The sequence below is a fragment of the Desarmillaria tabescens genome, assembly GCF_030435595.1.
Source record: "Desarmillaria tabescens strain CCBAS 213 chromosome Unknown EV420scaffold_114, whole genome shotgun sequence".
NCBI lineage: Eukaryota > Fungi > Basidiomycota > Agaricomycetes > Agaricales > Physalacriaceae > Desarmillaria > Desarmillaria tabescens.
In genome coordinates this window covers 17,086-37,346 of record NW_026848413.1, presented here as the reverse complement: position 1 = coordinate 37,346, position 20,261 = coordinate 17,086, and the positions used below count along the sequence as shown (strand labels likewise).

Genomic DNA, 20,261 nt, shown 5'->3' with positions numbered 1-20,261 from the left:
CGATAGATCGGTTGACGGGTCAGCGTGGGCGGCGCTGGTGTGGAAGATGTTTTGGGATATGGACGCGAGGCCGTCGGGAGATAGGCTCTGTTCGTTGGAGATAGAGGAGTGGCCGGAGATGGAGGCTTGTCTGTCGGAAAAATGTCTGGGATGTGGGAGGTTTGTGTATGATAGGCTGGAGGTGCTCGAGAGGGTGAGGAAATGTCTGGCTGAGTTGCCGGATACGGTGTGAGGTTGGGGTGACTCGTTATTCTTTTGGTTTTCGTTAACGATGTGCTCGCAAGTGGTACCGAAGGAACGACTAGTCTTTTCTGTTGGTGCAGTTTATTCGTTGATATATCAAATGCATATATGTAGGAAAAGTGAGCATCTTTGCCTCTGGTTGTGCCTCTGATAGATGCCATCCAGTAGTGTTCTTGGTCTACTAGAAATCATACCTTGTATTGACTTTTCCCATGCACATAAGACCGGGCTTGCCGTGAGAATACCAGCCATGAAGCTAGTTCGTGATTGCACAATTTCCCAGAAGTGTCGGAAGCACCGCAAGATTCGTATCATCAATCATGGTCGTTTGACTGTCAGTATGAAGCTCGCTCTTCTGCGACCACCGCCAGTATCGGTCCTGGCAGATACTAACGTCAAATGACGTTCATCCTTCGCAGTGAGATTAGCTTGCGAAATGGCCTGATCACTGTGGGTGCGGCCGCTACTTATTCCCCGCAGAAGCCAGTACGAAGCCATTCACGGAAGCGTACGCGTTCAAAGTGGGCATTTAGTGAGAGTACAACTCACAGCTCCCACCCAGGGATAAGTGCGTGGACGTGTTTTCCCTTTACATGGACCTTTCCTCATTTTTCGCCCTGATGACCATATAACCCAGATGCTTCAATGTGGTGTATCTATCGACGATAGAGCTGCCTTCCAGCCATCAAAAACGGGGCAGCTGTTTCTCTGCCGGCGATCTATTTTCTCGAATTTGATGAACCGTTTGGACATCTTGCTGTTGCTTTTATGCTGTAGCGGTTAGCGTGTAATTTACACACTGTACACTACGGTGGTGCTCGAGTTCGAACCTCGGTTGATACAACTTGTTCTGCTACATCTTTGAATCTTTTTTTTTGCGTGCTTTTGCATATATTCTTGACCTCATAGCTTGAAATTCATTTAAAAATATAGCTTATACATCATTCTATAGATAGTCTTGAGTTATTGTTCCGAGTTGGAAGTGAGTAGTTCTGGTAGTATTGGTGGAGCATAATTTTTCGTATTTCGGACATGACACAGCTGATCGGTATAACCATTCCTTCCTCCCTCTTCCCAGCCTGGATGTTCCGATGTGGACTGTATATCGACTACGAGAACCCCTCCAAACGTCAACCTGTGGGCGGTTGTTCGGCTGTAGGGACTTCCTTGCAAGATGAGCTTAGTCGGTACACAGTACATTACTAGTGAGTACCTGTTACGTAACGAAGACGTGTAGGTACTGTGACATCACTATACGGTACCGAAGCAAGGCCCGAGATGCCGTGTCGGCATCCTTGGCGCCGTAAGTAAATACTAGTAAATATTAACTGTCACGGTTTTGCGCCCATCCCGCCTGAGCCCGCTTGGCGCGTTGCTATCTGACCAATAAACTTTGCAAGAACACGATCGATCCCGCTCATCCGCGTGAAGCCTTCCACCCGAAAAGTCCGAATGCCGCTTCCTGGAAGTTCTTTGTCCGTCGCTAGGTTTTTTTTTTCTACATCGCCCGCTCCCATCGCGCAGGTGTAAATTTTACTTTCTTTATCGTTTATTCCTTCAGTTTTTAGCATCCATGAAGTGCCATGACGCCGCTAAATACCCTTTATCCCGCCCCTTGCCGACTATAAAACACTGCCAATAGCTAACTCCCCGATTCCCCCCCCCCCCACTCTTTGATCTTCTCTTTTACCATGAGCCCACGCACCCCAAACTCGGCGCTTACCCCAAACTCAGTGCTTTCGACACTCAGAATTCCTCACCAACTCTCGCTGTCCGGGGGGAACAACCACGAGGCACTCTTTACGCGAGCGCGCAACATCCAGCAGTACCACTTTCGTTACAATAATACCGTCCTCTCCTTTGACCCGGCGTCTCAAAGTCTTATATTCTTTGTCTAGTAAGTTTTTGTTTTCTGTTTCTTTTGTATCGTACTCACATGTTTTGTTAATTGCAGCCCAGGATATCAGGACGCAAACAGTGTCTGGCGGCCTGTTCACGCGAATCAGTTGGCTGCGTTGCGTGTAAGTCCTCTTTAATTCATCAAAAAAATGCATAATAGCTTACTTTTACGAGATTAGGCGTCCTCGACCTTCGTTTTCCCCTCTTGCTGGTGCCCGCAGGCTTTTGCCGGCGAGTATCATGAGACCGTCCTTTTTACCATGAGCCCTGCCGCGAACGCCGACCTCGGAAACCCTGGTAAACTCGCTCTACGCTGCAGCACTGCGCAGCCTGGCCTAGGCATCTTTGGATGCAAATTCTTTGGTAAGTTTGTGTTTTCATTTGTTCCAAATGTAAAAACACTGAGGCTACGTGTTTGGCAGTTCCTATTGAGGAGCTTACCAACAATGGTGCTCTCGGAAATACCCTTGCTGCGTTCAACCCCGCGACCGTGGCAACGCATACGTTTATTCCTTTTCTTTGTCTGACTTAGTACTGACACTATTCCCTGTTCAGAGCCAATCACCGTCACTCCTACTCTCACTTCCAATGAAAACAGGTCCTCCCCTCGGTTCACCCCCTCTCCCGTCCTGTCATCATCCAGCTCAAGCTTGCTGCACGCGCTAGATGAGGTTCTATGGTCTTCGGGTACCTCTAAGCGTAAGCATGAGTTTGAATCCAATGGTACGACCTTCGTTATCACAATTATAATTCATCTCATCGCCATTAACCAGATGGATCGCCCAAAAAAAGTCGCTCGCAGGCGCAGCCTTCGACACAGAGTGACATCGAGGATTTCTCCCCCCCTCACTGGGGAGTTCTGTCCTCAAAAAAAGCTGTTGGTGAGTTTCGTTATCTTCCTAGCTTTATCATAGACTGACCACCTATTGCAATAGCTCAGGACGTCATGTTCAAAGAGTCCTTTCTCTGCAAAAGTACATCGTATTTCTCTCTTTTTTAATTCCTTAACTCATAAATACATCACAGTATCCTTACGTGGCACGTCGACCATGGAAGAGTTCTTCCAGGGCGCCGCGGCACTCCCAACTGAAACTCTTCAAACTCTTCAAGGTCGCTATACGTCGGGAGAAGGTATCACCCTCTCGGAGTACAAGCAAATCACTGCTCTCTGCCTCGAGTGTGGCAAAGTCTTCAGTAAACTTGTCCACAGTGAGCATGTTTGTTTTGCAGCGCTGAAACCGATTCCGCATCGCAAGACTGCGAAGGGGGGATCTGTCAAAAAGGAGAAGGGCAAAGGCAAGGAGAGAGCGACTTACGTTCCTGATATCTTTACGAGCACTCCCTTAGCTATAGAAACCATCGAAATATTGGACTCCGAGTAGATACATGCAACATAGTAGCACTTGTTCCGGCAAAATAAATCCCCTTTGAACGGTGTACATTTTTTAGAACGATTAATTAGGACAGAACAATGACAACAACATACGAATAGAGATACTGCGATGTTCCATGAAACCAATAACCCGTTGTTTTCTGCCATCACCGTACGTGCTATCGGGATCGCATCATCTATTTTTGACTGGCTGATCCGTGGCTAGAGATACTTAAGATTGTTCCACCTCACCTGGACTCGGTCGGTCATGTCATCAAATCCCCTCGATGAGTATGAGTTCCCCTCTTACTGGTCTTCCTCACTCACTTCGTCTTTGACAGACCTCTCCTGGACATGCTGCCAGTTATTGGACCGTACCATTATGCGGTTCAGTATGATTACAGCCCCGAGCAGCAAGTTTGGTTGGCTGATCAAGGCCCTACCTTCGAGAAAGCCATCCAGAGCAACCGCATTCTGCTGTATTTGGAGCGTGTTTACTCTAGGTGGTTCAACAGATGGCCTACCGAATCTGAGGCCATTAACCCAACTCGCGCCAACCTGGATAAGAAACAACGGAAAATTGTGCGTATTTATTAAATCCCAATCAACCTCTGCTCACGGCAGTTTTGTTCAGGAGCTATTTTCTTTGTATATTATGGGTCTTAAACATCGATGGCTTGATGCGGGCACACCTCCTGACGGATGGACAAACGCGATGGTGTACACAAAGCTAGAACACCTCGAAGACATGATCCAAGACTATTGGGGGATTCAATGCGTCTTTGTGCAGATTGTAGGACCTGCCAATGGCAACTGATACGCCGCTGTAATAAAAGATTTCCATTCCGTTATCAGAAAACATTCTCGAATCTCGAACGAACATCGACAACCGTGTTTATCAGTTGGTTCCTCATCAGTGCCGAACACGATGCGAGGAATGAATTTGAGTAACCGATATCCAAGGGCCTACCAGCCTACCATAGAAACACAGCATGAAAACCTAACTTTATATTGTGAGTATTAGCTTCGTCTCAACAGCAGTCGGGCAATTCGGTCCAATTGCAGGTAGCGAATACTGTATTCTCAATATTAAGATTAAGTTTGGTTTCTCCCTCTTCATTCAGGACACAGATCCTATTCGGTCCATTGGTCTAGAGAGTATAACTCTAATACTACTGCAAGGTGTTGAAGTTATTTACCGGGCTGTGTTTGAGATCCAGTATTCTAAACCTAAATGCGAAGCAATTTTAGCTATTAGGCACGTCTGGGGTGTTATTTCCTCGGGAAATGAAGGAATTCTATTTTTTAGTAAATAGAGAGAGATTCTGGTAAGAGACATGGGCCGCGACCTTCGTACCAGAAGCCTACCTTCCCCGCCTCAACCTCGACTTATATCTCGTCCCTATCCCGTCAAGCAACAGTCTCCTCTGACGATGCCTCCTACGAGGTCTGTTTCGAAGTCAAGCGACCGTTTTACACCTCCTCCATCCCCAGACACCGCTCTTGCTCTCGAGAAATGTCTTTACGATACCCAGAGGTCTCTCGATTTCGTCAAGAACAGAGCCATCCGACATTTAGTCACCATTACGGGTGTTATGATGAACGTCTGGACCTAGTAAGTACCTATATTCCTTTCAAGGTGTCGTTCTAACATGTACCGAACAGTCCTGCCTGGAGACAGGAGAACGGAGTGCTCGTCCCCGTCAGTGTGGAAAATCTCAGGCAGTATATGCTGGAGTGGGATGTCACTCCGCCCAACTGCCTTTGTCCATTGAAAGATCCTTCCTCCGCGCTTGTTCAGACGATTCTACGCCAGGGCGATGATGGAAAATGGCGCTTTCTCTGCGCCTCTGATTATTGTGGATATGAAGGTATGTCAGCGCATCCTGGTGTTGCTCTGGTTCTCACGAAGGGCCGTAGTCGATCTCTCCAAGGTATTTGGTCCGGGTCTTCCTCAAACAGCCCTCCAAAACTATGCCGGTAAGTAACTAGCCCATCGGCGTTGAATGCTTTTGACGTAGGGTACAGTTGGCAGTCAAGACATCGAGAACATGGACTACTGGAGTAAGTTGTCCCCAGCGATACTAGAACCGCCTTTCAGAGTACGAACAGCGCTGGGAGGAACACCATGGGAAAGCTTGGAACCAGATCGCGTGCAACCTTTCCGACATTGACGAAGGTCTGGAATACACGTCGGACGACCCAAACCGCCGGTATTCCAGCAGAGTCCCCGATTCAGAAGAGGAGCCCGAGGAGAATAGCGGACAAACCGACGATGTCCGTGACGTAACTTCGCAAACGACCAAAGTACCAGGTTCGTTTGACGCTCTAGCTTGGCTGTTTCGGTGCTCATATTTTATATAGTCGTTGATTTGGCAGCCGTGGAGAAAAAAAGCGCGGCGAGACGAGAGCCTGTCAATCGCATTTACAAAAAGCTGCGCAGCCAATGGGATAATGAAGATAAGGAGCCAGTTTCTGCAGGACAACAGAAAGACGTACCAGGTAGGATCGTCAAGGCTGTGCCAGTGCCGGCGCCAGCACCTCCAGCCCCAGAGAAGGAGGTTCAAGTCAAAGCCTTCACGATGGCTCCCGCTACTCAAGGTCCCGCGCGCCAAGAGGTGGGCGTGCAGACGGCCGCAGTCATGAGTACCGGTGAGTGATATCAGTTCCCTCCTACTCATCCAGTTGGGATTGACAAGGACGGGCCAGGCGCACCATCTCTTATCCGACAGACCGCTCCGGTAGGGCAGAAAGTCGTTCTCTGGAATTGCTTATCTTTGGATCATCGTGGGGTAACAGGGGAGGAGCTTTCTATGCTTATAGTGAGGTGCTCGGGCTGTGGTAGATATTATCGTGATGGATTTCCTCACTGTTGCCCATAGATGTTCCGAATAAAAGTGTATCTGATTGCGAATGATAAATACAGTGGTATTATACTGGTATTACTACACATGATGCAATGTAAAAACAGATATTACACAAGATAGTATAGATACATCAATAGTCCCACGCAGGCTGTCGTAGCCACTTTTTCACATTCAAATTCAATCGCTTGGAATCGTCTGTCTCTGCTGCAAGGGTCATCATGGAGCTATGCAAAACAATCCTGTCATCCGTTACTTCGTCCTCAAGGAAGGGAGCTCGCGGTATCACCACAGCCACATTCCAATCCAGATCCGTGCTATCACTGGGCGAGCGCTTCGTGAATTGGATGCTCCTAACCCATTTTCCACGATGCTCGCCTGAGATTACCAGAAACATGTCATAATGTCGTGCCTTTGGATGAATCGGAAGTACTCTGGTGGGGTCGAGAACTTCTTTCAACGGTGTATCGACCCTGATGCAATTCATCTTTCCATCTTTTTCACATCTCACCGAGGCGGCAATTTGGCGCCCGTTGTATTGTACACGGAACCTCATACCAATGAGCTGTGGATCAAGGCACCAGTGGATGGGATCGGGGGAAGATGGATCCCAGGCTGGAGAGAAACATCGTTCGGTGGGATCAGGCCTGGGAGTAGCATTGCCGGGCTCTTCCACCACGATGGGTTCCGGAGGAATACGCCTCCCCTTCTCCTGCAAGATGTTGGTATGAGGCACCCAGGTACGAAAGAAACTATGGGCGTCTGATAATGGTTGTGCCTCATTGAGAGGCAGCCATGAGTCGGCTTCGATTATATCGAGGTAGGGGAACCAGCGAGACAGGAAAGGAGCATTGGCATCGTAGTGAGCAAGCTGAACCAATATCTGTAAGATTGGTTCAGGATAACGCGGATCTGTCATGATGTTGACGTCCATTACGTCTGCGGTCTTCGTACGCCAGGGATGGCCTTGTGCAATCACCAAAACTCTCGTCCCTTTCCATGGTATGACAGGCGTCGATGCGGGAATCGAGGATTGGGTCGATGAAGTGGAGCTCATTCCACTGTGGGGCGGACTGTCGGCGATGACAGTGTTTGGGTGTACGCTCTACAATTGCTGTCAGTTTCGAATAGACAACTCCACAATATACGAAGTACCTGAATTTCACGACTGTTGGAGCCGGAAATCAACTGTAAAAGGCTCCCCTCGAATGCGTGTATCCATCCACACCATCTTTCTGCAGGTGCACCCTCTGTGATCTGGACGTACTGTCCCACTTCGAACTCTTTGCGAATGTCAGCCCATCGGACTGGGAATACTCCTTCTGCGAATTGAACCTCCAAGCCGTCTTTGCCGACAGTATGGATGATTCCAGCTCGACCCATCCCTACTTGAGTCACCTTTTCTCCAACCTGAAAGCACCATTCAGAGATTCTTGGATGCCCTTGTAAGTGCCTACGGAGTTGAGGATGTCGCGATAGACCAAAAAGTGTGAATATTTGGTTGCTGATCTCGCTGGCAATCGCAATCTGGGAGAAGGAGAGGCGGCGAGCGAGAAGGTCATGCTCGTACACCAAGCCCTGAAAGCGATAACGCGACTCTCCAATTATTGATGCGTTGAAAGTTGCATGGTCGAAGAGTTTTGGGGCCAAGTCTGAATTTTGAAGCCGTCGTCGTTTGTTCTTCGATTCTTCCCGAGGGCTGGGATCTAGTTTGGGTACCAACAAGACCTTGCAACCCCAAGGATACACCTTAGCCACCATCCCCACCTCGCCTTTGAACCGGCCATGATGAACTTTGACCCATGCTCCATTCACCATGGGAGGCGACGATGAGGCCGACCATAGGGCACGCAGGCTCATGTCTGGGGAAACCGTGTGGAGTTGGACTTGCTGGTTTCGCCGTGCCATGCCTGGGATATCAACAAGCCAGGCCTTGAGTGCCGACGACATTTCCGCCTCAAGCCAGACTTGTTTGCCGAGGTGAGGCATGATAAAGGCAGCTTTGATACCGTGCTCCGATCGCGCATTTCGGCCAATGTGAAAGACGACGATGTCTTCCCAACCAGGCTTCAAAACATCAGGATGGAAGGAATAGAGACAAATTGAGGACTCACCATGCATGATAGAACCCAAAGTTCGGGAGCGTCATCGAACAATCGGAAATCGTAGCTTTCCTCATCGACCAGCGTGGTTTCCCTCACCCTGGCATGCACCTTTGCTCTCACCAGCAAGCCGTTCCATGCCTGATCTTCCTTTGGTACATGTGTGGAAGGAACAGGAGACAAGTTGGCGGCCTCCGACTCGGCAGCGTCGTCTGAGTATTCTTCCTCGACAATGAAGCTGTCTTCGCTCTCAGACGAGGATTCGACGTCTTGGACAGCCTCTACACCGGCCTCGAGGTCTACAAAGATGGACTACTGTAACTGTTAGAACACCATGTACTCACAGTTTGAAAAAAATAAATAACATACCATTGGTATAAGAATTGACAGTGGCGTCGACTATCATCTGCATGCGTCGCCACTGTAGTTTCGTGTTAGATTATTCCGGTTCGCGCACAATCATTCAAGATGTTTGAAACATAATTTATTTCATAGATATATACTACTAACTACGAAAAAAAATGGTCGCTTACCGAAGTTCTTACTTCCCGATGCATGCGTAGTAGCAGTATGGAAACAAGAAGGGAAAGCTTACATAAGCGCTTGGATGTGTTTGATAGTGCCATGTTTGAAGGTCCGCCGGGGACGTCCGAGTTTTAAACGCCCAGTAGGTGCCCGGAAAAGTCCGATGTCTAGACGCCCAGCAAGCGCCCGCGGATGTCCCCGGCGGGTCTTCAAACATGACACTATCAAACACATCCAAGCGCTTATGTAAGCTTTCCCTTCTTGTTTCTGTACTGCTACTACGCGTGCGTGGGGAACTTGTGTCTTGTTAAATATACGTTTGTATAGACAATGAAATTACTTTTAGGATATTGACTGAGTGCATTTAGTAAGGTATGGTCGCCCAAGAGTCATAAAAAACAAACCAAGAAACTCAGAAACACTATGGACGTGTCTATTAGTTCCATTGACGCGTGTTACGAGCGGGGTACAACTACGTTCAAAGTATGTTCAAATTTTTATTCGCTCCTAAATGCGACTTACATTCAAGAATTCAGACACATGAAGACTTTTGAATTACCCTTGCAAGACTATATGTACTCGCCCTGAGCTCTGACCATGCCACCTCTTTTTCATGTCGAGGCTCTTTTGTTTCTGTTTCTCATAGGCCTGCTTCTGTTTTTCATGGGACTCGATAGCTTTGAGGTCAGTTGGTTTCGCTGCTAACTTACGGACCGTGTTTTGATACCTTTCCCAGGACTTACGCAGCCGCTCATTCTGCTCAATGATATGCTTGTCAGCCACATTGAACTTGCGTGTCCGCTGTATAACTACATCGACAGATAAGTTCATGCACACCTGCAGGAGAGGGGATGAGGTCCTACCAGTGCGCTTATATTTTCGGACGACTGAAACGACGGTCGTGGTAGGTCTGTAGGCAGCCTTCACTCCAGTCTTTTGTGAGACCTGTAAAAAGAAAAGTCAGCAATGAGCAGGCACATGCAGTGCGAAAAGGTATGCGTACGCGATGGGTCTGAAGGCGCATCTTATCGTAGTATCGAGCACGAGAGATACCGCCAATGAGGGAGCACGGCATGCCCTCCCGATAGATATCTATATGCGACATTTCGACTGCGTTTGTCGTAGCGTCGCCTGCTTGCCAAATGTTCAATGGAACGAAGCTCCTTTCCCAGCACATCCCTTGCATAGCAAATTTGGAGTGTATTTTATTAAAAAGCCAATCTATACGTGAAAACAATGGTTAGGACGTCGCCTGATGATATCTCGAGGACTTCCACTTACTACGACCAGATACCCCACCCTCTCTTTCTATGTAGGCCAGGGTTTCATCCCAATTCGGATGTCGAATACACACCAGACTGTGCATTTTGTCTTTAACTGCATAGTCTTGTACACCCGAACTCGTGATCCCACGAGTGATATGTGCTGTACATACACGATACAATCTGTGAATGTGTTCGTAAGGTCCTAAGCTGGAAACAGAGCGGCTCGTTTCGTGTAAGTCCTTGCAGTCGTGTGCTAACTCTCGAGCGACGTCTTGAAGATGGAAGCCCAAGCCTGGCATTATAATATGAACTTCGGGTTAAACTAGTAGGAAGCTCTGTCGCACCTTTGGCCTGTCCTCAATCTTGGTCAGCGGCCCAGTGCAATATTCCTCGATGATCGTCGAGGGAAGGCGAATGCAGGTGTCGATATTCGACGTCCCTTTGCATGTCTTGGTGCACTACTGACCTGATAGTCACGAACAACACTTGATGAGCGCGTGCGGACTGTGAGTTCATGAAAGCTCTGCAGAGGACCACCACTGACGATTGGAATGATTAGTCTGAGTCACAGAAAGATCGGAGACTGACTAACCTTGGCTCGTCTCATGGTCCACACTGACCAATTCAAATTCCTTCCAGCCCGGAATGCACTTGAAAGAAATGTCGCTTTGGATGTACTTTGCCTTCAGAAAGTCTTCACTGCGTTGCGGCAGCATGCACACGATCAGCTTGAAACAGTCGTCGTCTAACCCTTCAAGAGAGCCATCCTCGTCTTCACTGTCATCGATGTGGTCCCCGCCATATTTGAGTCTTTGCCAAGATATTTCCTTCATCTCACGAATATAGGGCGTGCTCCCTTCCTCGTCTTGTTTGGATTTCATGTGCTGAACACCTGTCGAACCCACTTCAGTAAAGTAACCGATATTAATGAGCTTGGGGATCCTACCATCCCATCCGGTCCCATTGGGGAGACAGACCTTGATTTCTGTGTGAATGTACGACGCTATGTGGTCCAAGTTGGCCAAGGATGGGTGGACATGAGTGAGCGTCGGCTCCTCTTCATCCGGACAGAGTTGTTTCACACGATTGACGACTGCAGGGTGTCGGCAAAACCGTCGAGGGGTCATATCCGCCAGCTCGTGTTTGAGGCTACGTATCAATAGTTTGATTTCGGATTTAATATGAACTGGCGTCGTCGTTGGAAGTGGAATAGGATGTATATGAGGACTGTGGCAAAGAATAAGTATCTTGGGGCATGCCTCCCAGTAACCATCCTCCGGTCGAATGATGGTGAATCTGGCCGAGCATGGTTGATGTATCATTTCCGTCATGAGCATAGTCTCTTTACCCGATTTTCTGTGCCCATTCTCTATTATATGTGAGATTTATGCGTGGTGCAAGGGAAAATAGAATTCACTTACCGCAATTCACCTTTTGGGAACTAAAATTGCGGACTGTAGTGCAAGGAGCTAACAGCCCATAGCCATTCTTATAAGCTTCCAATTCAATTGTATTGATTGTCGGCTCGTCGTTCAAAACCAATGCGCACAAATACTCGAAATTGTATCCTCCTCCTCGATCGGGATACAGGACGAAGTGCTTGCGCGAAGTGCGCGAATAATGTTCGCAGCTATCACATCGTGAGTTTCCTTTCTCTCAGAGTGGTGGTATAGGACGGGTGACATACCAAATGTATTGTTTGTCTAGCGTTCGTCTAATGACTATTCGACCTTGTGTTACGGTTATTCTTTTCTTTTTCTTTTTCTTTTTCTTTTCTTTTCCTTTCTTTAGTCAGCCAGATTACGCGGCACGCGATCATCACGGACTGACTGCGCAGTAGTATTTTTAGAATACTCACGTGTATTTAAGTAGAGCCTCAGCTGGACTGAACCCCAGCTTCGGCTAAGGTTTATTCTACCTAACTTCGAACTCCGTTCTTCGTGACTATCTGTCCCATCGACTCCCGTCGCCTTTGACTTGCTAAAGCGTCGTCTACCGAAGTGCGAGTAGTGACCTTAGTACGATCTAAGTCGATTTGAGTTAGTGGCTAACATTTAGCCGAAGCTCGTCTTCTGCTGCCCAACAACATACCGTTGCCCAGCATTTTCCCTATCATCCTCTTCATTGTTGTGGCACTCTCTGTGCTACAATTCCTCTTGAACGACCCGCTTGGATTGGTTGTTGTAACCATCCTCTGAGTGTTCCTCGCCTGCGTATACGTCCCATCCCTGGTGTTTGCAGGACTCCTCCTGCTCCTCTGGGTCGGATTTCTACGCCATTTCTAAAAACATTAAACCCTTCGTTCTCGCCCTCCAGCTCGCATCTCTATTAACAATCACATTGTTAATAGTAACGAGCTCTCCATCCGACGAAACTTGCGAGATTGTGTTGATGAACAGCTCCAACTACGAGACCGACCTCAGCCTAATCATCGCGCTCCTCATCGTTCTCACCATCCTAGCTGTTTATCAGCTTGCATGGTCTCTCGTCGACTTACGCCACGGATAGATCCCCTGACGAATGCCCTGGTCAGAATCCATTCTCGCCGTCTTCACGACTTTTATACTCTTTTCCTTGTCCATTACTTTGTACCAACTTCGCCGCTGCTGCCAGCGGAGACGAGTCCACGCGCAACTCCCTTTTCATTATATTCCGACCACCCCGGCGTATCCACCGCCGATAATCGACATCCCCGTGGCATCCCAACAGACGATAGGCGATGTCGAATCCAACAACTCTGGGGGATCTGGAGGATCCCTCTACACATTGTCGCGACCCAGCTCGCGATCCTCAGAGTCGAGCACTGACTCCTCCAGAAGCGCTTCCAGCGCAGCAGTTGAGTCAATTGACATCACCGATACCAGGGGGGTACTCCTCGACCGAGGAGACTCGCCCTTACCAGGTCTCTTCGACCAGTCTCCAGTCCAAGGCGAGTCTGGCGACGACAGAGGCTGAGGACAAGACACCAGGCATCTGGTCGAGGGCGAAGAAAGCCCTGATACTGAGTTCGAAGGGGACGAGCTCACCGAGTGGGAAAGAACCCGACTCGACGACCTCCTCAACGACCTCTACCCGAGCGAGGAGGAAGATGCCCCCGATACCGGAGGCCCTTCGAGCGGAAAGTCCCACTCAGGGTGGGGACACCAAGGCACTTGGAAGGAGGTCCGCGATAGAAGAATTGCAGCGGATGACGCAAGGGATCGCGCAAGAATTGCGCATAATCGAGGGCGTCAAGACGACTTCTACGAAGATCCCGGAGAGCTTGGCCTCGGAGCCTCCGCGGCTACCACCCGTCCAACTCACCCACAGCCTGTTCCAAGGGCCTGGCCAGCCAATCGAGGCCCTCCAGTCGCCTGGTACCCCGACACCAGCTGGGTCTATGCAGACGACGGGGAAGAAACTACTGTGGCCGGAGTCGCGTCCGGATCAGAGTCTGACCAGGTCTCTGAAGGGGCCGAGGGCCCAACGCTCCCAACCTCCCTCCCCTCGATCGAGCCGACGAGTGGGGAGCTTTGGAGCGAGTTCCCAGATCTCGACCCCGAAGAACTTGGAACGATTACCGCCGCCGAGCGACTCGCCGGAGTCTCCAATTGGGAGCCGTCGGTCTCATCGAGAGCCTTCGCCGACCCCGTCCCTCTTTCTCAGCGGCCGTGGCCGCTCCTCTATCACACGTACGTCGAGTCCCTCAGACTCGATAGAGTTGCCCGGGAGTCCCCAGAAGTCCAGGCCAGAATGGACCGAGGAAGAGCGCATGACGCACGCATCCGACGTGCCGAGGAAGATGCCCTCCAAGGACCGGGAGGCTGGTGGGATCTCCCTCTCGAGCCCGACGCCACTCCCATCGAGGTCGATAACCGGATACGAGCCGCTGCCGTTCGCTACACCGGAAGGGCCAGGCGAGCCGGGACCGACCTTGAGGCGAGAGCCCGAGCCTGGAGCGCCTATCAGAGCGAGATCTCCGACCCCGACTCAGACATCGGGCGGTGGAGAAGGAATCGAGAGCTCGACAGGATCGCAAGGGAGAGGCAGGAGGCCAAGGATGCCGAGTCGTCCGCCCAACCAGGCCCTCGAACCGACGGTAATGGCGGCGATAACTCAGGTCATGCTCCGGGGACCGACCCCTCGACCTGATATCTTTAATATTCTTCCCTGGCACGGATTGTACGAAATCATTATGGAGCACATGGAAAAGGACCCCCAGTGGTTGTTTACCAACGCGGGGGTCGATTATCAAGCAGCAAAGAACATGGGGGACGTATACCTCATGAAGAATATCCTCGAAGTGGAAACATGGCACCGCGCGGCCATCGTGTGGAACATGATGAACCCCGAAGTGCCTCAACGTGGATGCGAGCCATACAAACGACCGCAGCCTATGCCCAACCCGCTCGAAACCGAAGAGTTTTGGGCAGGTGCAGGGCCCGACGACGAAGACATGGATGGCCCAGGAGCCGGGCCCTCGGACAAGGGGAAGCAATCCACCGTCCCGCCTCAACCACCGTCGCAACCGCCGTGAAAGCCCGGGTATCCAGGCGATTATCCCCCGCCTGGGGACAATTATCGTCTACGATCGCTTCCGCGACCACCGAACCCTCCCGTACCGCCCCACATGCCGTCACCCCCGGATCCTATACCACCATGGACCTTGGCGGCAGGCAGAGACAATAACCCCTGGAGTGACGTCAAACCCAAGCTGATTACTCAGCCTGAATATTTCACGGGGGAATCCGAGGATATCAATCGATTCCTCCACCACTGTGAAATGTACTTCCAGGTCTTCCCGTTACATTTCACCATGAACAATCAAGGACAGAACCCCTACCGCATCACGTTCGCGCAAGGGTACCTACGGGAAAAGGCGAAACAGTGGTGGGGTGATCAGTACTACCGCTACCGGGACGACGAGGGGCATTGGAGATTCCCCACTTGGGCGGAATTCTCCCGTGACCTCACGCAGGAATTCTGAGAAGTGGCAGAAGTCGCGATATGGAAGGCCGAATGGAAGAAGGTGCGACAGTCGGAGTTCAAATCCGCAGTCGAGTTCTTTGCCAAATTCGAGCGGTTGGCCCACAAATGCGGAGAGTTTGGCGACGAGAAGCAGATGTTCGAAGCGGTCGAAGCGGCGATTAGGCCAACGGTGCGGAAGACGGTTATGCATGGGGACAACGAGCGCCCCACAACCTACGCACAATGGAAGGCGCGAGTCCTTAGGATCGACGCCAATTATCGGTACGACGTGGCCCAAGGCCTCGCCAGTAAGACCTCCCCGAGCCAAGGCGGCTCGGGTCGAGGCAATCAATCAAAGGGAAGTAGTTCTGGGGGCGATAAGAAGGACGCCACAGGCACTACGTATGGAGGGGCCGGTCAGCCAATGGAAATCGACAAACTGCGGTCCGACAAGCGGTGCTTCAAGTGTGGGAACACGGGGTGGAGTCCAAAACACAAATGCCCTGACGACAAGTCTAAGTGGCTCCCCGTTAAACTCCCACCTTGAAAAAAGCCCAACGTCGCGCGCCTCCGCCAACTACTCGCTGAAGCCGAAAAGGAAGACCTAGGAAAGGACACGAAGATCGAGGAAGTCAAAGAGGAGAAGGCAAAGAACGAGAAGTCGTCAAAAGACGAGCCGGCGTCGAAATAAGCGATTCGACGGCGTCGGCTAAGGACTTAGTTTCATCTGGTACGCATTCATGTACTTCTAGTCGGACTTATACTACGTATGTAGGGACTCCGTATGATCAATATACCACTTTTTTCGCCGCGTCACCGATAGAAGAAACTAAGGACGAGGAATCGCAACGTACCTACGGCGTAGGAGGGGATTTCCGCCACTCCGCGCAGCCTGCGCTCAGTACTGAACCCCTAGGGGCCGTCCGAGCTCAGGAACCCCCGGCTCACCGTACAGGGAAAGCCCCTTGAGGGCAGAGCCCCCTAGGTCGAGTCTCGACTGCACCCTTGACGAAGGGAGGTCACCCCGGAGAGGGAGAAAGGCCGTCAGCCCAGCCTGCGGGGCCTGCGTCCCCGTATGTGGTGGCGTCTGTTCTCGCAGGAAGCGTCGGAAAAGCAGCTGAGGCCGGGAACTCGAGGGACCACCTGCACCCAGTAGCCGAGGGACACCCGGTGGCCAACAGTGTAGACCCCCCGAGGGAGCCAATATGTGTGCCCCCGCGAAGAGCAGCCCGAAGTACCGCCGGGTCTAGGAAGAGCAGTAAGTATGGATCCACAGTGGGGGTTACAACGCCACGCACAAGCGCCCGTGGCCAGGGCCGAACACAGGGCAGAGAGCCCTCCCCCACCACCTCGACTACCAAGGGCGCCCAAGTGCCGCCTCGGGACCTTTCTCGTCCCGGTGACCAAATGCCACTTCGAGGGAAGACCCATTCCATATCCTTGGAAGAAGTAGAAGATGAAGAAGCCCACTTACGGTCCGACATTCCGGTCACGAGCCCTAAACGACCCGCTTCCCCGGCGTTCTCGCTCACCGCCACTCCTAGCGACAAAAAGCTCATCGCGGAGATGTACTATGAACCCCATGGCATCCTTTGGACCCGAAGGGCATTACGAATAGCCCGAGGGGAGGAGGCTGCACGAGCCGTACTCAACGGATGGATACATCCACGAAGGAGAGGGGAGGTTGACGACAAGTTATGCCGTCAGTTGGAAGAACAGACGGAGACTGCCGCTCTAGCCCGAGAAAAGTGGCAGTGGATGGAGGACTTGCAGAAACCCCCCATGTATATTCACGGGAGGAAGGGACGTAATGTATCAATCCAAGTACAGTTGGAGACCTTAGACACCCGTGAAACGCATTCCCTCAAAGCGCTCGTGGACAGCGGGGCGACGGGTAGTTCCATAGACTGCGCCTGGGCCCAAAGTCACATGCTTAACCTCAAGAAAGCGGCTCGACCCGTTCCGGTGTACAATGCCGACGGCACCAGAAACAAGGGTGGCGACATCACCGAATACGCCGAGGTACGATTACGTATAGGAGACCACGTGGAACGGATCGAACTGGCCGTGGTCGATCTAGGTACCACCCCCTTATTCCTTGGACATGATTGGCTGCAAAGGCATAACCCACTCATTGACTGGAATACCGGAGCAGTCACCCTTGCTCGTTGTACCTGCTGCCAAATCCCCTTCTCCCTGCCGGACACAGATCCTTCCTCCCGATGGGATGAATACGAGGAAGGAGACACCATTCTAGTAATCGATTTCAAAGAGGCCTTTCATGCACGAGCCATGGGCACCAAAGCCAATGAGTTGGCCGCCCAAGCAAACGCGCGAAAGGAAACAAAGTCCTTCGAAGAAATTGTACCAAGTGAATACCGCGACTTTGAAGACGTGTTCGCCAAAGAAAACTTTGATGAACTACCACTGCGGAAACCCTGGGACCACGCCATCGAGCTAATCCCCAACGCTAATGCCAACCTGGACTGCAAAGTCTATCCTCTCAATCGTACAGAACAGGAGGAATTGGATAAGTTCTTGGACGAGAACTTATCTACCGGGCGTATCCAGCCCTCGAAATCGCCGATGGCGTCCCCCTTTTTCTTCGTTAAGAAGAAGGACGGCAAGCTTCGTCCAGTCCAGGACTACTGAAAGCTCAACGAAATGACCATTAAGAATCGGTACCCGCTGCCCCTTATTGGAGAGCTTATGGATCGACTGAAGGAGGCCAAGTATTTTACCAAATTGGACATACGGTGGGGGTACAATAACGTCAGGATAAAGCAGGGGGATGAATGGAAGGCCGCCTTCCGAACCAACCGCGGACTCTACGAGCCGCTGGTAATGTTTTTCGGCCTCACCAACTCCCCGGCCACGTTCCAGTGGATGATGAACGACATTTTCAAAGATCTCATCACTGCCGGGGAAGTGTCGGTCTATCTGGACGACATACTCATTGCCTCGAAGGATAAGAAGCATCACCGACATATTGTGCGTGAGGTGCTCCGAATCCTTCGGGAGAACAATTTGTTTCTGAAGGCGGAGAAGTGCGAGTTTGAAGTGGAAGAGACCGAGTACCTAGGGGTGCTCATTAGCGAAGGAAGGATCCGCATGGACCCCGTCAAAATCGCGGGCTTGCTAGATTGGCCCGCTCCGTCGAAAAAGCAAGAACTCCAGTCTTTCCTAGGGTTTTGCAACTTTTACCGACGGTTCATACGCGACTATAGCAAACACGTTCGACCCCTTACGATCCTCACTGGGAAGGCAGAATGGAAATGGGGGGAAGCTCAACAAACGGTGTTTGAAAAGATCAAAGAGTTGTTCCGTGAAGATGTGGTACTAGCCATCCCGTTGGACAAGGGAAGATTTCGAGTAGAGGCGGATTCCAGCGAAGGAGCGGTCGGAGCGGTACTTTCCCAATGGCAAGACGAAAAGTGGCGACCGGTAGCATTCCTTTCCAAGGCGCTTGCCACAACGGAGCGAAACTACGAAATCTACGACAAGGAGCTACTGGCAATCATGATCGCCCTCGATGAATGGCGCCAATATCTCATGGGAGCAAGGGAAGACTTCGAGATTTGGACAGACCATTCCAATCTTCAATACTTCCGCAAACCCCAAAAACTCAACCGACGACAAGCACGGTGGGTAACGGAGTTGGCGGAGTATCAGTTCACCTTACACCACAAACCGGGAGCCCAGAACCGGAAGGCAGACCTCTTGTCGAGGAGGGCGGATCACGACCAAGGCAAGGAGGACAATCGGGACATCGTAGTCCTCAAAGCGGAACATTTCAGGGCCCTAACCATGCCCACCACTGAAGAACTACATGAAAAGATCAAAATAGCCACTCACGACCCTCGCAGATGGGATAGAGGGATCTCCGACTCCTTGAATCACAAGAAAGGGGTCACCCGCGACCAGGACATGCTGTGGTATGATGGACGAATCTACGTGCCCATAGACCACGACCTCCGGGGGCGTATTATCGCCCTTAAACACGACCACGTCACTGCTGGTCATCCCGGCATCGAGAAGACCAAGGAGTTAGTGCTCCGGGACTACTGGTGGCCGAGGATGCGTCGAGACGTGGAGGCGTACGTGAAAGGGTGCGATGTCTGCCAGAGGACTAAGGCGGACCGTCGTCCAAAAAAGGCCCCTCTACACCCCAATGACATTCCAGTACACCCTTGGACCCACATTTCGGTGGACATGATCACCAAATTACCGAACTCAAGAGGCTTCGACTCTATTCTGGTCATCGTCGATCGTTTTTCCAAAACCATCATCCCCATTGCCTGCACCGAAGAGCTCACGTCCCTTGGATTTGCCAAGATCTTAAGGGACTATGTCTACGTACCCTACGGAGTAATGCCAGAAAAAGTCATCTCGGACCGTGGTTCAGTTTTCGTCTCCAAATTCATGAAGGAGTTCTACACCCTCGTTCACATTGAGGGAAACCCTTCTACCGCGTATCACCCTCAAACGGACGGACAGACAGAGCGGGTAAATCAAGAAATTGAAAAATACCTGAAGATGTTCGTCAACGACCGACAGGACGATTGGAGTGAATGGTTACCCTTAGCAGCTTTCACCCATAACAATCGCCAACACTCGTCGACAGGATACTCCCCGTATAAAGTAGTCTTCGGGAGGGATGGACAAACTATCACCACGTCCCAAAGACCAACGGTGGTCCCAGCGGCAGCAAGCCTGGTGACCGAGATTGAGAAGGCACAAAAGGAAGCAAAAGCGGCTTTAGAGAAAGCAGCGGAGTCGATGAAGAAGGCTTACGATAAGCACAAAGGCCAAGCGACGGAGTACAAACCAGGAGATAAGGTGTGGTTAGACACAACCAACCTGAGTCTCCCTCGCCCTACCAAGAAACTAGGGGACCGCCGCGTTGGTCCTTTCGTTGTCGTTGCAAAAAAAGGGGTCTCCGCCTACGAGCTAAAGCTACCCATGAAATGGAGGATTCACAATCGTTTCAATGAATCACTCCTAACTCCTTACGTAGCTCCCGTGTTTTCCAATCAACCCCGTC

At 51.0% G+C, this 20,261-nt stretch overlaps 3 protein-coding genes across 3 annotated transcripts; 2 read left to right on the top strand and 1 right to left on the bottom strand.

Annotated features, from left to right (window-relative positions):
• Nucleotides 1-1,934: 1,934 nt before the first annotated feature.
• EV420DRAFT_1487185 (uncharacterized protein) lies at nt 1,935-4,331 on the top strand (the record flags this gene model as incomplete). Its single annotated transcript, XM_060470492.1, has 13 exons — nt 1,935-2,140; nt 2,198-2,264; nt 2,364-2,505; nt 2,565-2,646; nt 2,741-2,865; nt 2,916-3,023; nt 3,078-3,116; nt 3,169-3,351; nt 3,373-3,520; nt 3,635-3,686; nt 3,741-3,775; nt 3,856-4,096; nt 4,149-4,331. 13 exons carry the CDS (start codon nt 1,935-1,937, stop codon nt 4,329-4,331), a joined length of 1,611 nt encoding a protein of 536 aa, XP_060322556.1.
• A 616-nt stretch (nt 4,332-4,947) lies between these two features.
• Nucleotides 4,948-6,359, top strand: EV420DRAFT_1487184 (uncharacterized protein; the record flags this gene model as incomplete). The annotated part of the gene is made up of 7 exons (XM_060470491.1): nt 4,948-5,129; nt 5,180-5,385; nt 5,435-5,494; nt 5,543-5,578; nt 5,616-5,828; nt 5,879-6,166; nt 6,247-6,359. 7 exons carry the CDS (start codon nt 4,948-4,950, stop codon nt 6,357-6,359), a joined length of 1,098 nt encoding a protein of 365 aa, XP_060322555.1.
• A 152-nt stretch (nt 6,360-6,511) lies between these two features.
• EV420DRAFT_1652109 (uncharacterized protein) lies at nt 6,512-11,397 on the bottom strand (the record flags this gene model as incomplete). Its single annotated transcript, XM_060478609.1, has 12 exons — nt 6,512-7,483; nt 7,534-8,445; nt 8,493-8,779; nt 9,749-9,814; nt 9,869-9,950; nt 10,009-10,226; nt 10,287-10,472; nt 10,529-10,562; nt 10,615-10,621; nt 10,737-10,809; nt 10,863-11,162; nt 11,217-11,397. The coding sequence occupies 12 exons, from the start codon at nt 11,395-11,397 to the stop codon at nt 6,512-6,514; spliced, it is 3,318 nt and encodes a 1,105-aa protein (XP_060322554.1).
• Nucleotides 11,398-20,261: the final 8,864 nt, after the last annotated feature.